We start from the raw sequence: 15,473 nt of genomic DNA on the forward strand, positions 1-15,473 counted from the left end.
GCCCATTTTATATGCAAGGATATGGAAATACACTTAGAAGAAACAGACCGTTTTTAAAATGGAAGTAAGCTAGATTGAATTTAAATACATCAGGAGAAACAGATTAGAATTAATATCTTCAAATGTAATACAACAGAGCTGTTTGTAGAAATGTTATCTGCATTAGGATCCTTTCATTTATTATCAAGGTTGGAGACAAAAATTAAATGTCAGTTAGGGAAAGTGTACATTGGGGACAAACCATGTCTTCCCACAGATGAAAATTCTTTGATCATTTTTTAATGTTAAGATTTTTTTTTTTTTACAATTTCCTTCTTTAATACCATCTCTACTAGAAAATTCTGCATAAGATTCCAGTACTCTACAGGGATGCAGCTCCCAGGGCAAAGCTCTGAGTTCAACAAGGCAGTCAAGCTTGGAGACATTTTCACTGCTCTCACAGGTATCCCATCCACAGCTCTGCAGATTTTAGTGAAACGTCACCCTTCAAGAAATAATCAGCCATGAGAGTTCTTAGTTCTTTCTCACTTCCATGTGAATTTGACCAGATAGGCTTCTGTCTCTCTCTCTCTCTCTCTCTGACAGCTTTATTGAGATATAACTGATTTACAAAGAACTGTACATATTTAATGTGTAAATTCAATGAATTTGAACAGGTGCAAACACCTGTGGCACCATCACCACAATCAAGGCATAGGAATATCCAAGCACTCCAGAGTTTCCCTGTGTCCCTGTGTGCATATGTGTGTGTGTGTGGAGGGGGGGTGTTTGTAGTAACAACAATCTACACCAGATCCATTCTCCTTACAAATGTTGCAGAGCACAATGCTGTTGTTACATATAGCTACTATGTTACTTAGTGGATCTCTAGAACCTATTCATCAAGTGTAACTGAAACTTTATACCCATTGAACAGTAATCCCCCATTTGGGGCCTCCCAGCCCCTGGAAACCACCACTCTGTTCTCTGCCTCCGTGACTGAGGATTTTAGGTACCTCCTGTAAGTGGACCTGCACAGTATTTGTCCTTCTATGACTGGCTTATTTCACTTAGCACAATGTCCTCCAGGTTCATCCATGGCATTGCAAATGGCAGGATTTTCTTTATTCCTTCATCTATAGATGAATGCTTGGGTTGGGTTGTTCTGGGAGCGTGGCCATTGTGATTGGTGCTGCAATCACATGGTCCAGGACCTCCTGGGCCGCATGGTCATTACTGGATGATCCCTGTGTTTTACTTTCTGCTGTTTCCTTTCTCTATGGCAACCAGCAGGGATGCTTCTGCAGACCGCTTTTTATCAAGCGGCCGCAGGGTGTGGGTGGGATGGTGGGAGGGAGACTGCAAGGCTGGCAGAAATTCCCGGGTCCAAAAGCACCAGCTCATTTGCTCAGTATCCAGGCTGAGTGGGAGGGGAGTGCCACATGCAGAGTCAGCCCACCAGCCTGGGCTAGGAGGCCACTCTCCCTGCTTAAAGCCTCAAACTCAAATCAGCTTTAGCCTCCACAAAGCTGAGCAGTGACCCCCCCCCCCCCCCCGTCTCTACGGCTGCTGTGATGCTGTTACAGCAGCCCAAGTTGTTAGAACGGCGTCACATGTCTCATCCTCCCTGCCCCCTTACCTGCACTCTCTATGTATTAGCATACCTTACTGAGTGCTAACAGCAAGCTCCACATTATTGCTGGGGTCTGGGGCTGGGGCAGGCGAAGTGGCCTTTTTCTCATGGTGGTTTTAGTCTCATAAGGGAAGTAGGTATTAAACAAACACCACACAAATTATGTATTAAATAGAATGTGTTTATAAAATAATTATGACATCATAAATTATGATTTGCCCTATGAAGGCAGAATGCAGGGTATTTTGACAAGAGTAAGGGCAATCAGAAAGATACAGAAAATGTAGGAAAATACAGATGTTCTCTGCTTGTAAGTGCTTACCAGAGTTGCTGACAGAGCACTAATGATCAAGATTCATTCTACACTTGGGTCTGCTCTCTCTGTGACAGGGTTTCACAACCTCAGCATTGCTGACACTTGGGACTGGACGATCCTTCACTGTGAGGCCTGCCCTGTGCCTTACAGGATGCTAACCACATCCCTGGGCTCTAGTCACTGGATGACAGTAGCAACTCCCTCCCCTGCCGTGCCTGCCCCCCCCCCCCAAATCTGTGACAGCCAAAAAGGTCTTCAGACATTGTTAGATGTCCCTGGGGGCAGAAATCTCCTCCAGTTAAGGAGCACCATTATATGAAGACCCCATGTATTTGGGCGGGGGGGTTCCACAATCTCTCCCTGCTCCTGGAATGGGGATGGGAGTCTCTTATTGCTGAGTGAGCACTTCAACACAGAGAAGTCCTCATGTTACACTCATGTTCCAAATTCCCTGGGAATGTATCTTAGCAACAGAGTGTGACCCATGAGGCCCTTCGTGATCAGATCCCTGCTTAGCAGTCCAGCCAAGATCATCTCCTAAGAGTACCCACACTCACATGCCCTCCTGTCTAAGCTCATAGGAGCACTTGCTATTCAGGGAACACCCTCCCCCATGTTCTCTCGTGAGTTAATGTATTTTCTTTTCCTCTTCTTTTTTCCCTTTCCCCTTGCTCCTTCTCCTACTCCCTTCCTGTTTATTCTGTCTGCCCTCCCCTCTTCCTGCTGTCTCCCTGGAAGAACTCCTACTTGTCCAATTTTCATGTAAGCACCATCTCATCTGTGAAGTATGCCTGGATTCCCCCGATGGACTCAGACACTGCTTCCTAGACTCTCCCTGGATGCCTTCTGCTGCCCTTCATGGTAGCAATGACCCCATAGCATCTTCATTGTTGGTGTGTATACCTGTCCCTCTCCAAACCACAGCCTCCTTGAATGAAAAAAAAGTTGAGATCTTTATTATATTTTATCCAGCATCTCAAGGTATTTTACAGAGGGAGAATGGCCTTCACAGCTATTCTCTTTCTCCTCAACCAGAACATGAGGTGCATGAGGACCGAGACATCGTCTTCACCATCGTATCCTTGCAGCTGGGTCAGTTCCTCATATAGAATCACATCCAGTAAATGTTTGCTGAATGAATGAATAAGAAATAGAAGGAGTTGGCTCTGCTATCATTTGGTGCAATAAAGATGAGAAGCTGGGGTGCCTGGGTGGGTCAGTCCATCGATTATTAGACTCTTGATTTCAGCTCAGGTCATGATCTCAGGGTCCAGAGATCAAGCCCTGAGTCATGCTCCTTGCTCCGAAGGGAGTCTGCTTGAAATTCTCTCTCTCTCCCTCTCCCTCATGGCTCATGAGCCTCTCTCATATACTCATCACACATCTCTCAAATCCATCTGTACAACTCCCACTGCACTCAGGGATGAAGGGTGAGATAACCTATAAACGAGTCTCCTTCTGTACATGAGTCTTAGGCTACTAGCTCATGATTTCTTGCAAGGCCACCTGGATATTAGCATATACTAAAACCACATAATGCTTTATCTACCTGAAAATGCCACGGAAGTGTGGATGTCCAGTGACACCCTCACTCAGAGCCACTCCAGCTCTCCACTGCTTGCAGCATAAATTCCAGACTCCTCTACCAGGAAGTCAGTGCCTTGTGTGACCTGCTCTCACTCTTGCTTTCCAGCCTTATGTCCCAGTGAGTCCCTTTGCTCTGATCATATTGGAATGGTCCTTCTTCACAAGGCTTTCATGCTTCTGGCCTTTGCTGTCTCTGCACTGAAGAGCCTTTTCCTTTGGGGCCTTCAAAGATGAGGACAAATTGAAATGCCACCCCAGTCAGAGACCCATTTCCCATCAGACTCCCAAAGCGTTGATATGGGGATGACCATTTGCTACTGCACCTGGAGAGTCACTGACCACACACCAGCACCGCACACTGAGCCCTTCTTCTTTTCCAGGAGGGGATTCTGACTGTTCCCTGACTGATGCCTGGGAGTCAGAACAGCCGAATGTAGCCCCCTCCTCTAGCCATGCCATGTCTCAGATTCCACGACAAAACTCCCACGATGGGGCTCTTCAGTCTCATGTGATGTCTTCTGAACATTTCCCAGGGAACATTTTGGATCGTGCAAGTGAGTTGTTGTTGTTGTTTTTTTTTTTAATCTATACCACACCCAAAGAATTCCTCCTTTCAGGGCCAGAGAATGAGTTAGAGATGACTAAGGTGCACTTGGGAATGGGATCTGCCTGTGGGCGCAGGGGAGGACCGGGGCACTGCAGCCGCAGGTGACACACGAGCAGAGGAGGTCCCTGCTTTCAGGGTGTCATCTTAGAGGCACCAGAAGGACTGGATTTGCAGTGTTTTATTTCTTCTCTTAAAAACCCTGAAGACATTTGGCAAAATGTGAAGCTTTGCTGAAGCTGGGTGATGCGTACACAGGTGTCTGTGATTTTATGTTTCATACTTAGCTGTATCTCTGACATATTCTATAAGAAGAAAAAGAAAGGAAGGAAGACAGAAGCACCCTTTAGTGCAATGCCTCCGGCAAGGAAAAGTCAAAAGATATAAAGGTATTGGTATTTCCTGTCAGGAGTAAATCTGAAATAAATTCAACAAGCATATTCTTCAACCTCCAGTTTGCCAACATCAGATTAATCATGTCTGTGCACAGCGCAGCATCAAGGCTCTGTCCCTCAGTTTGCCAAGGTTCAAAGCCCAGCCCCCACTTGTTAGCTGTAACTCAGAAGCGGTTCCCCGAACTCTCTAAAACAGCATTTTCATCTGTACATGGAGATATCATAGTTCCTACCTTGTCACGACTAAAATAATTCGTGGAAAGCACTTAGCATCACGCGTCCTGTATCCTAAGTACTCAAAATGTATGTGAGATTATGATTACATAAGACTGAGGTTGAACAGAAAAAAAAAAAAATCTTCTCTTTATTTGTCTTCACAAAACCATGAATATGCATCTCACTGACCATTCTTCCTCACTGTGCCCCCATTCCATTTTGTTCCCAGGTCAGCTACTAGGTGAGTGTTCAAGGCTTTTGTGGTTCCCTTCCAGGTGCTGGGATGACAGAAAGAGCAACTTTCATTGTTTAGACAATTTCCAGATGGTCCACAGTCACCTCTTCCAGAGGTTCCACCTTGTTTTCCGGGGGTTGGGGGGGCAGTTAAGTGACCCTTCTTGGTACTCATCTAGTTTTCAAGGGTTCCTTCTCTCATGCCCATTTCCTACACTGCTCTTGCATATTTACTACGCTTGCATATTTACTTTTGCGTCTTGTCCACCAGGCTGTGAGTTACTTGAGGATGGACAGTATGTCTCAGTCATCTGGATACCAACCAGCCCACATAGCGCCTGGTACAGAGCAGGTGCTCCAAAACTGGTGGACCAATTAAGTGTGCATTCTCCATTTCATAGATAGGGATACTCAAGTTTAGACAGGTCAGGTAAACCTTTGTACATGTGCTTTGCTGTGTCGTGTCCAGAATGTGTCTCCAGACTGCTGTACCTGGAAGGCCCCTACCCCCTTCAAGGCCCAGATTTAAGAACACCTCTGTGGGCCCTTGTCTGCCCCCTTCTGGCTGGTGGGGGTAACACTTCCCTCCAATTCTCTAGCCCTCTGAACTTACTCTATTGAAAACATTTTCCTCCACTTCTCCCACTACAAAGTCCCTGGGCAGACAAGGTCTCCATCCGATTCTATTTGATTTCCTTCACATGTAGGTTGCGAGTATGCAGTCCAGGTGATCTTCTACCCACTAAGGATAGAGGCATGCCTGACATCATCTCTGTCCGTCAGGATGTTTTGTGTTGCAGTGGGTGGGAATCCAACTCAAGTTGGATTAATTAGTAATGGAATTTATTTGCTCATTAATGAAAATTCTGGGCATGGATTTCAGATTACTGTCAGTATCTACTCCTGTTGTTTCTTGTCTTCTATGTCAGCTTTACTCTTTAAAAAGTCTATCACTGGGGCACCTGGGTGGCTCAGTTGGTTAAGCAACCACTTCGGCTCAGGTCAAGATCCTGGAGTCCTAGGATTGAGTCCCACATCAGGTTCCCTGCTGGACAGGGAGTCTACTTCTCCTGCTGACCTCTCTCCTCTCATGCTCTGTCTCTCATTCTATCTCTCTCTCTCTCAAATAAACAAATAAAATCTTTTAAAAAGGCTATTATTACTCTATGATGTTTCTTGATGGCGTTGTGCTTGCAACTTCCCAGATTCCAGTCTAACGGAAAGAGATCATAGCCTTCTTGAGTTATAATAAGAGGCCCAGTTTCACTGGTTCTGGAAGGGTCCCATCTACATGGCAAAATGAATCACTTTGTCGATAAGTCTGTGAAGCTCCAGATGGCTGGAAATGGATCGGATGCTGGGAGGGAATTCAGTCTCCAAGTGAACCATGCACTAAGAGCAGGGCGAGGTGGCTCCCCATGGGCACCACCCCATGCCACCAAAGAATAGCAGTTAGATGCTTACTATTCTCGGTGACTTTGCAAGCTAGTGGGGAAATCTAGAGAAAGCACTTTTAATTCAGTATGTTAAGGTTGCTGATGCAAATGCATGAGGGATAATGGAGGTATAGAGAAGGAGTAGCTGAGAGCCATAGAGGAACTGAAGGAATCGAGGAGGGCTTCCTGAAGGAAGTGACAGTTGAACTAAGCCAAACTAGATACTAAGTAAATGGCTACTGATGCAATGAACTAGTGAATACCTTGTATCAAATCACATAATTGTATCTTTGTAGAATTTGAATTTAAACCAGTCTCTGTTCACTGTTCAAGTCTAATGATTTTGGCGGTCTGTCAAGCTGGACTTGTTTCTGTAAAGAAATGTTTTCCAAATTCCATATCAAATCAGAATCAGCTAAGAATACAAACACACTTTAGAAGAATGGTTAAGTGTTCAGCTGAACCCACAATAACTTGTTGAATTCACAGTATACATGAAATACCGTACATTCGCAGTGACATCATTCACAACTGCTATATTTTGCACTGCCAATCTTCAGTACGCCACCCACATTACGGACTAAGTAGGTTTTGTTAGCTGACTCAATCTTCATTCATGGCAGAAATAGCAGAAATAAATACATTCACAGCACAGAGTCATTCCAAGTTTTAAACAACTGTTGCAAAATTAAGCTTTTGAAGCATTTGGCAGAAATTAAGCTGAGGTCTTTTTATCCTTTCCTTTAGATCTTTATGTGATTCTTCTTAAGCCAGCTCCGATTTCTTTTAGATCACTCGAGTAATATTCAGGTTCATGATTAGTTTAACTTCAATGATTATAATTCCTGGGGGATTTCCTGTCATTTCCAATGTGGCTCTATAGCACTGAAATATCTTATTCATAGCAGAGTTTTTCAAGGACAAATAGTTCTTAATATACATTCTTTTTTTTTTTTTTCCCCTCGAGAGACTCGCAGTATGCAAAGTTGCAATTCTCTTTCCCTGCCCCATTTCAGGCAAAACATTGTGTTCTGGCTAGACATCGTTTTTAAACCTTGGCTCTGACACCTCAGAGCTGTGTCACCTTGGGGAGACTTCATCATCTCTCAGTCTTGGTCTTCTCACGTAAGAGCAATGACAGTGGTTCCTACTTTACAGTTTGTTGTGTTGACTCAAGGAGGCGTGAAAACTCTTCGTGAATTATAAGGCAGTCTATAACTTTTAGGCTTGATTGTCGTCATCATCAGAATTAGATTTCTGACATTAGCTTATATTCCACAAAATGTTTCCCCAGTAAAAATTTTACAGTAAAAGGCAAGCCCCGAAACTGTTTGTGTAGCATAATTATTTCTTAAAGACAGAAAAAATTATTATTTGCTAAAATTATCTAATGAATGAATCTGTATGACATCGATAATTTTATCTTGCTACTTACGGCAAATTGCTTGAGCTGACATACATTTGAAAATGTGTTTTGTGGGGGTATTTTCGTGTATAAAAAAGAAATTTTATTGTAATTTTGTTGTTCTAAGATTGTCAGCAATGGTTTCTAATTCATTTATTTTTATTTTTTCTATTAGAAGCCAGTCTGTGGCAAGAGGTCTCCTTTCCAGCAATTCTGCTGGCTGTGTTCCTTATCATCTGTGCATGTGCAAGGTAATTCAGATTTTCTTTTCATGCAGCAGTGTTTCATGATTAATAAAGCTGTAATTGATTGATAATTTCCTCACCCGATTCCACAATGTCTTTTCAGTAGCTCCGTGGTTAAGATCGGTTCCTTTGCCTGTGCCCCTTAAGTGCCTCTTTTTCTATCACTTCCCCCCTCTCATTATCTCACAGAGTGTACAAAAGCCAGTGGATCTTGCTAGGAATTTGGATTTTATTATGTATGATCTTTCACTTAAATCCTAGTGACTCCCTGCTACAGTTAAAACCTGAGTAACCCCACTTGGAGTTCAAAGGCATTTGAAGTCCCAGTAAGGTCATGTGAAGTCCCTGCTGGGACTCCATCTTTCTTATTACATTGTTACATCCTCACATAAAGTATCGGTTCCAGGGAAGCCCACTCAGAATCTCGGATCTCATAATGCTCTTGCCTGATTATAGGCACATTTTTGTTCTACCCTCTATCCAGCATGCCATTCTTGTTCTTTTCTTGCCCAAGTCGCTAGGGCAGTGGTCAAGTCGCTTCTATGCTAACTGCTTTCATGCCTCAGGGCCTTTGCACTTGCTATTAATTCTGCCCAGTACAGCCTTCTCTAGAAAGCCCCATAACGTGTGTCCTTACTTCTTTCTGGAGTCTGTTCAAATGTCACATCATCAGAGAGACCTTCTCTGACAGCCCTGTATAAATAGCATACCACTCTCTACCACACATGCCTCACTTTACTTTTCTTAGAGCATTTATCACCATGTGACCTATTATGTGTTCACCTGTTTAAATGTTAATGATCTATCTCTCCCTGAAGGAATGTGAGCTCCATGAGAGTGGAGACATTTTGTGTCTCCTTCACTTCTGTACCCCCAGTGCCAGGGGCTCATCCGTGTTTGTTGAATCAATGAAACAGGGATAAATGGTCTAGACCTGGGGTCTTTGGGTGTTTGCACTCTGGTAAGCAAGTGTTGCTTGCTCTCAAGTCCCACCTCTTGAAGGTCAAATACCTCACATCACTTGGAGGAGTTGTGTTTTTAAATACAAAATCCTGGATCCCAGCCCTTGAGATACTAATTCAGATCTAGTGAAAATCTGTATTTTAAAACAAGCGTCCCAGATAATTAAGAGGTTTAAGTAGTATTAAATATTTTTAGATTACAATGGGACCAAAAGATCAAAAAGTGGGGGAGGTCTTGTGGTTAAAAATAAGTTTGCAAAATTCTGCATTGTGTATCCCAAGTCAGAAAATCATATGTGCATTTGCATAATATAGACCCAGTGAAATAACATAGGGAAGAAATATGATTAGTTTTATTTAACTTAATGTTAAGATGTTATCTATGAATGTTTCCCAACCTTAGTTGATCATGGAAACTTTTATTTCATGGGACTACTAATGAAATGTTCCTCTTAGGTTAATTACTCTAGATATGAACCTCCCCAACCCCTGCCCCCCCCTATTAATAAGGGGCTTAACTCACCATCCGCTGAATGGGAGCTGCATTTAGAAACTTGCCTGCAAAAAAGCAGAGCATGGAAAGGGGGAAAAAAGGAAATTTACAGCCAATAAACCTGTCAAATATGACCTCAGATACTCAGATGGTCAAGGTGAACATCAACAGAGATAAGCTATACTGATAACATGTACCCTTGATATGATGTGATGAGAATGGCACTTTGTCTCTGTGGTCTTCCAGACCTCAGTCTAATCAGAGAAAAACTTCAACTGAGAACATTCTACATATTATCTGACCAGGACTCCTCAAAACTGTCAAGGTCATCAAAACCAAGGAGAGTCTGAGAAGTTGTCACAGCCCAGAGGAACATAAGGAGACATGACTGAATGTCATGAAGCATCCTGGATGGCTTCGTGGAATGTGGATAAATTAGGGAAAAACTGTAAAGTCCAAAAGTCGTGTGGAGTTGAATGGGAAGTACCAATATTGGTTCTTACATTATGACAGTATGCCATAATAGTATAAGATACTGATCCCTGGGAAAGCTCAGTGAGGGGTAAATGAAAACTCTCTGTGCTATTTTTGCAACTTCTCTGTATATCTTAAGTTATTCAAAAATTTTAAAAAGATTATTTAAGTAAGAGATTGGTTAAAAGAAAAATTATTGATATGTGTAATAGCATGGATGAATCTCAGATAAAAGACTGTATGATTGCAGATACATGTAAAATTCAAGAAAAGGCAAAATTAATTCATTATTACAACTATAAGAAAGTAGTCAATGGGGCATCTGTGTGGCTTAGTCAGTTAAGCATCTGATTCTTGATTTAGCTCAGGTCGTGATCTTGGAGTTGTGAATTGAGCCCCATGTGGGGCTCCGCACTAGGCATGAAACCTACTTAAGATTCTGTTTCTCCCTCTTCCTCTGTCCCTCCTAACCCTCTCTAATTCTCTTAAAAAAAGAGAGAGAGAGAGAGAGAGAGAGAGAGAAAGGTTAACTCTGGGGAAAAGAGTAGGCAAAGGAAATGTTAGAGGCTGCTGGAAATATTCCATATCTTCATCTGGGTAGGGAATACAGGAGTTCAGGATTAAAAAAAAGAAGAAGAAAGAAAGAAAACCCAGGATGTGCACTTTAAATGCTTTATTGTACATTGGTTAAGTTTCAATTAAATAACTTCAATGCATACAAAGAGAGGCCTAAAAGGGTATTCATCAACATTTATTAATGGCTGCTTTAGGCCAGTGGAGTTTTTTGGTGATATTTTCCTTTCCCTTCCATATTTATTTATAATTTCTTTCAGTGATTCATTTTTTGAAAATAAAAACAATAAATAAATGATTCTTTTTAAAAAGACCCATCTTGTGGACACCTAGGCAGCTCAGTTGCTTAAGTGTCTGCCTTTGGCTCAGGTCATGATTCCAGTGTTCTAGAATCAGGCCCCCATGTCAGGCTCCCTGCTCCCTGCCTGCCACCCCTCCTGCCACTCCCCGTGCTTGTGGATGCTTTCTCAATCTCTCTGACAAATAAATAAATAAAATCTTCTAAAAAAAATTCCACCCTGTGAAACAATACCCATCAGATCGGTAAAACCCCAAAATTTTAACAATGAATCTTGGAACACTGAAAAAATAAAATTTAATTTAAAAAAAACCCACAAAATTTTAACATACTTTTTGGGCAAGGTTGTAAAGCAGTTGGCCTATGGATTTTCTCCTTTGTTTCTTCTAAATAGTTGATACTTTTGTGGTTACATTTCAGACTACGGCTCATTTTGAGTTACATAGTTAAATTTTGTGTTGAGGTGTGATGTGTGTGTGGACGTTCATCTTTTGCATGTGGATATACAATTGTTCCAACACCATTGCTTAGAAGGCTATCCTTCTCCACCAAACTGCTTTTTCTCCTCTGATAAGACTCAGTTAACTATATCCATATGAGTTCACTTCTGGTCTTTCCATTCTCTGCCATTGACCTCCATGTCTATCCTTCAATAATGCCACAATACTGTTATTACTGTAGTTATTGTAATTCTTAAAGTAAATCATAAGCCTTTAGTCTACAAGAACGTTGCATGTGTTAGAAAGGCATAATCAGTTTGCTAAACCTGAGAAATCCTGTTGTTTCAGATGGTTTCTGGAAGGAATATTAGTCAGTGTCTTCACATGTTCACTGGTGGTGATTATTGCCTGTAAGTAGCCATTTCTCAAATTATTCCCCTGACCCTTGTATTTTATTCCAATTTGGGTCATTTAAAAATAATTCTTAACTATTTTCTCTTTCTTGTCCAAGATACTGCCAAGCCATTATTTCTTGGCCTTGCCAGCTATGTCAAAACCACCACCTATGCTCAGTAAGTATTGACTTACCACCGTCTGGTCAGAGATGACTATAATCTGCTCTCTGAGAATGCTTCTTGCTGAGTAATAGATGACAATGACTACACACAGGAAAGGTCCTGATCATTTGTCCTTGCGAATACTTCCTGTTCATGCTAAAACCTAATGGCATTATCATCCTGTCTCTTAAATTCTTACAAATTCCTCAAAATAGACAATTAAGCTTTAAGGAGGTAGGACTTAATAAATAACATGAACTTAGAAATTTTAAGTAATTTCAAAGTGCTTTTATAGATGCATGGCACTGCCCTTTATAAATACCTCTTACTGAGAGGACTTTATCTTATAGTTTCCCAAATAACCGGCAAACTGCCCATGAAGCGGTCTCAGTTACAAAGTGTGGTTTCTCTGCCATCTCTCACTCACGTAAGGGTGCCCCTGTGTGCTAACTGCCACAGCTCATCATACTTCAAAGGGTTACTGGGGTCTGGGTGAGATGTTCTCAGAATTTCAAACAGTCTGCAAAACACCATCCCATCAAAAGATGGATTGTGCTAATTACCTTCTCTTCAATATGGCTGCCAGAGGCCAGCTCCCATAGACTGGAGACAGATGGATGTCTATAATTCAAATTAGTTTACTGGCCTTTGCTCTTGACACAAGGTTGCCCTATTTATGAAATCATCATGTTAATTCTGAAATCACGATGGGACTTAATGAAGATTTATTTTGTTTAGGACTGTAGCCAGTATTGATTTCCTGACACTCTGACTGATGTTTCCCTTCGTTTCCTTGTATTCCAGGGTTTCTGGGGGGCAGGCATTGATATAGCTAAGATTTGTTTAACCTCATAGTTAGGAAAGTGGGTCCTGAGGCCACCCAAGAAATTCTTATTCATTAGCCCTTGTATATTAATGACTTAAATTCCTCTAAGATACTCACTCCTTCCCTCCAGCTACAGGTCACTCTCTAGGTCTGCAGAAACTTTGGAGTGCACCTCACTCAGCATTAATGACAAATTTGCATGCACACTCAACTTTCTGGGCTGAGATGTCACACCATTCAGGACTGGACTAACCAACAGTGTCTAAACGACAGATACTCACACAAAGAGCCATTTTATACCTCCACTTTCAGAAGTAAAAACATTGTCGTTGCTTGTCAGATGGTGTGACTTGTTCAAATCCCTTCTCTTTGGGTTTTAAGGTGAACTTGTACAATTAATCAGAAAGATAGGTATCATCTGGTTAAGAATTCCGTAATGAGAGCAGAGTCTCAATGCATGGCATGGGGACATCTGCTCTAGAACCAACTGGAGAGCTTCTATCCTGATTCCAGCTCTTCTGAATCCAAGAATTTCCAAGGGGCCTTCTTTTTTTTAACAACCTCTCTAAGTAATTCTTTGCACATTAACTGTGTGAACCTTGGAAAAATGGTTTTTAAAATCTTTACCCCTTGATTTCTAAAGTGACATCATTTAGCCTACTAAATCTTTGTTGAGAACTTATGATGCATTCTGTGCTGTGCTGAATGTCCAGTTGCACTCAGGAGAAAAATATGGAGTATTTCCTAACTGTCAGATATGTCCTCTAGGTGCCAAGGCTGCTATGCCAAGGCCTTGAGATTTCAGAGTCTAAAGAGACATGTAAAGGGCAAAGTGAAGTCCCATTTAATATGGTTAGTGCAAGTACAGAGTTAGCACAGAGGCTGGGGGAACATCAGGAGAGTGGTTTTGCCAGTCTGGGAGGGATGGAAGGAAGTATGGAGGAAGGGGAGGCTTCTTGGAATGCCAAAGTCTGACCTGTAGGGCATAGTGTCACCTCTTGCTTTCAGAGCACTTGCCATTGTTTTGAGCTCCTTGTTTTTTCTCTCCTAAAAGAAATTAGATCAGGATGATGATGATATTTCTATCCTACATACACTCATCTACAGCCTCAATAAGATCCCTCCTTTGATTATTTGTGTCTGTACTTACCTTGTTCTTCTCTTGTTCCCTCTCTATTTTTGTCCCATTTGCTGCCCTCTCCCCAGCCTCTTGTACACACACTATTGCATTTAAGACCTATGAAAACAAGGACTATTGATTTTATTCTTGTATGCATCTCAATGTCTTGAGAATAGAAGATATACCATGAATATTCATCAATTTGTATGTATTTGCTGCATCATTTCTTAAAATACTTCCTTTGCAGCCAAGAGCTCTGTGTCTGTATATTAAACATTTTGTAACTCTCTCCCTCACACATAAACATATCCAGAAGCTAATAAACCAAAGATGTGGTTATTAAAATTGAGAGGTAAGGATGACTCATAAGGCTCCTCTAGCAATCAAGGATGAAAACCTAAGAGGGTGGAGTGCAAGCACTTAATTCAGCTCCACAAACTTTAGTGGTGCAGCCATCCCATACCTGTTCTGCACTGTACGTAGTAGATTAGATTAGGGCTCTATTCTTTCACACTTCGTACCTCTCAAGTCCATCTCTTTTCATCTCATAACGCGATTTTCATTCAACCACTTTATTTGTTCAATTTAAAGTCTGTGAGTCTGCGGACTATCTATATGGCTCATCATTGGCCCAAGTGTCCCTTTCATATGAAGGTCATCGCAGGTATCCCTTGTTACCAATGATGTGTTGGCATCGGCAGGGTGCATTTTGCACATTTATGATGTCATAGTAAGGAGATGGGTAACATCTGTTCCCTCTACTCTTACATGTCGGAATGTGTGTTTCTACAGTTGGTGAATGAATGCATAAACTTTAGTGAGTAGAAATATTGGGAAAACCCTGTAAGGATTTCTGTTCTAGAGGAAGTGATGCAGGTGGAGAAAGAAAACAATATGAAATGGTGGTTAACTAAGTACCAAGCTGGGATAAAAATAAAAGTTACTCCAAGTTGAAGCTCCACTCTTCCTAGTTATGATTACTTAAGGTAGTTTGTGAGTGTGTGTGTGCGTGCGCACGCATGCACGTGTGCACCCATGCACACAGTGATTGCAGTAGTTATCACATTTCATGTCTATGTGGATGAATCATGCATTTCTTTTCTCTCTTCTCTGATCTAGGTTTGCCAAAATTTGACAACCACTTAGGAATGTCTCTGATGAATGCCTTCAATCTGAATATCCAGAAATTGTCTGATTTGCAGTCTGCTTGGAATCAATTGTTTTATTGGAGGAGAATGAGGAGCTGGATAATTGAGAAAAAAATATTTTAATTTGGTTATGTGTTTTTTTTAAATCTCATTTTTGTCCTCATAATTGTAATATGCTCATGAAAATAGTATTAATTTGTCTTTCCTTTGCAACACTAGCAGTTGAAAAGGAACAGACTATAAACTGTGATAGAGAAACAACCTCCTGGGTGGATATTCCTCTCTTATTCCCTGAGGCATGGTTTTCAAACATTAATTTCCATTTAGAGAATTCTATGAGGCACTTGTAACAATGCAGATTCCTGGGCCTGCCCGCAACCACCTCTTCCTTGCTGAACTGCTTTAATTGAATAATGTAAGCAAGTCTCTGTAATCAATACCAACTTGAAAATAAATAAATCACAGTTTGAGCATAAAATACAATGTAGAAAAAAATTCGTCATTCTCCCCGAAGAGTGGCTGGGTGGGGGTT

The 15,473-nt window shown here is 41.6% G+C and overlaps 1 protein-coding gene across 6 annotated transcripts in view; it reads left to right on the forward strand.

Annotated features, from left to right (window-relative positions):
• The window catches only part of LOC111146654 (transmembrane protein 71), a 30,135-nt gene extending 15,106 nt beyond the window's left edge, over positions 1-15,029 (forward strand). For 2 of the 6 annotated variants that reach the window (XM_022502295.1, XM_022502294.1), the window contains exons 6-10: positions 3,896-4,069; positions 7,981-8,056; positions 11,639-11,700; positions 11,802-11,862; positions 14,913-15,029. In XM_022502295.1, the coding sequence (XP_022358003.1) occupies positions 3,896-4,069; positions 7,981-8,056; positions 11,639-11,700; positions 11,802-11,862; positions 14,913-14,928 (389 nt within the window). In that variant the 3' untranslated portion in view covers positions 14,929-15,029. Of the gene's footprint in view, positions 1-3,895; positions 4,070-7,980; positions 8,057-9,810; positions 9,912-11,638; positions 11,701-11,801; positions 11,863-14,912 lie in introns of those variants that run through there. The other 4 variants (XM_022502298.1, XM_022502299.1, XM_022502297.1 and 1 more) reach the window with 3 other exon arrangements.
• Positions 15,030-15,473: the final 444 nt, after the last annotated feature.

The sequence above is a fragment of the Enhydra lutris genome, unplaced genomic scaffold, assembly GCF_002288905.1.
Source record: "Enhydra lutris kenyoni isolate GAN:26980312 unplaced genomic scaffold, ASM228890v2 scaffoldscaffold14, whole genome shotgun sequence".
Classification (NCBI taxonomy): domain Eukaryota; kingdom Metazoa; phylum Chordata; class Mammalia; order Carnivora; family Mustelidae; genus Enhydra; species Enhydra lutris.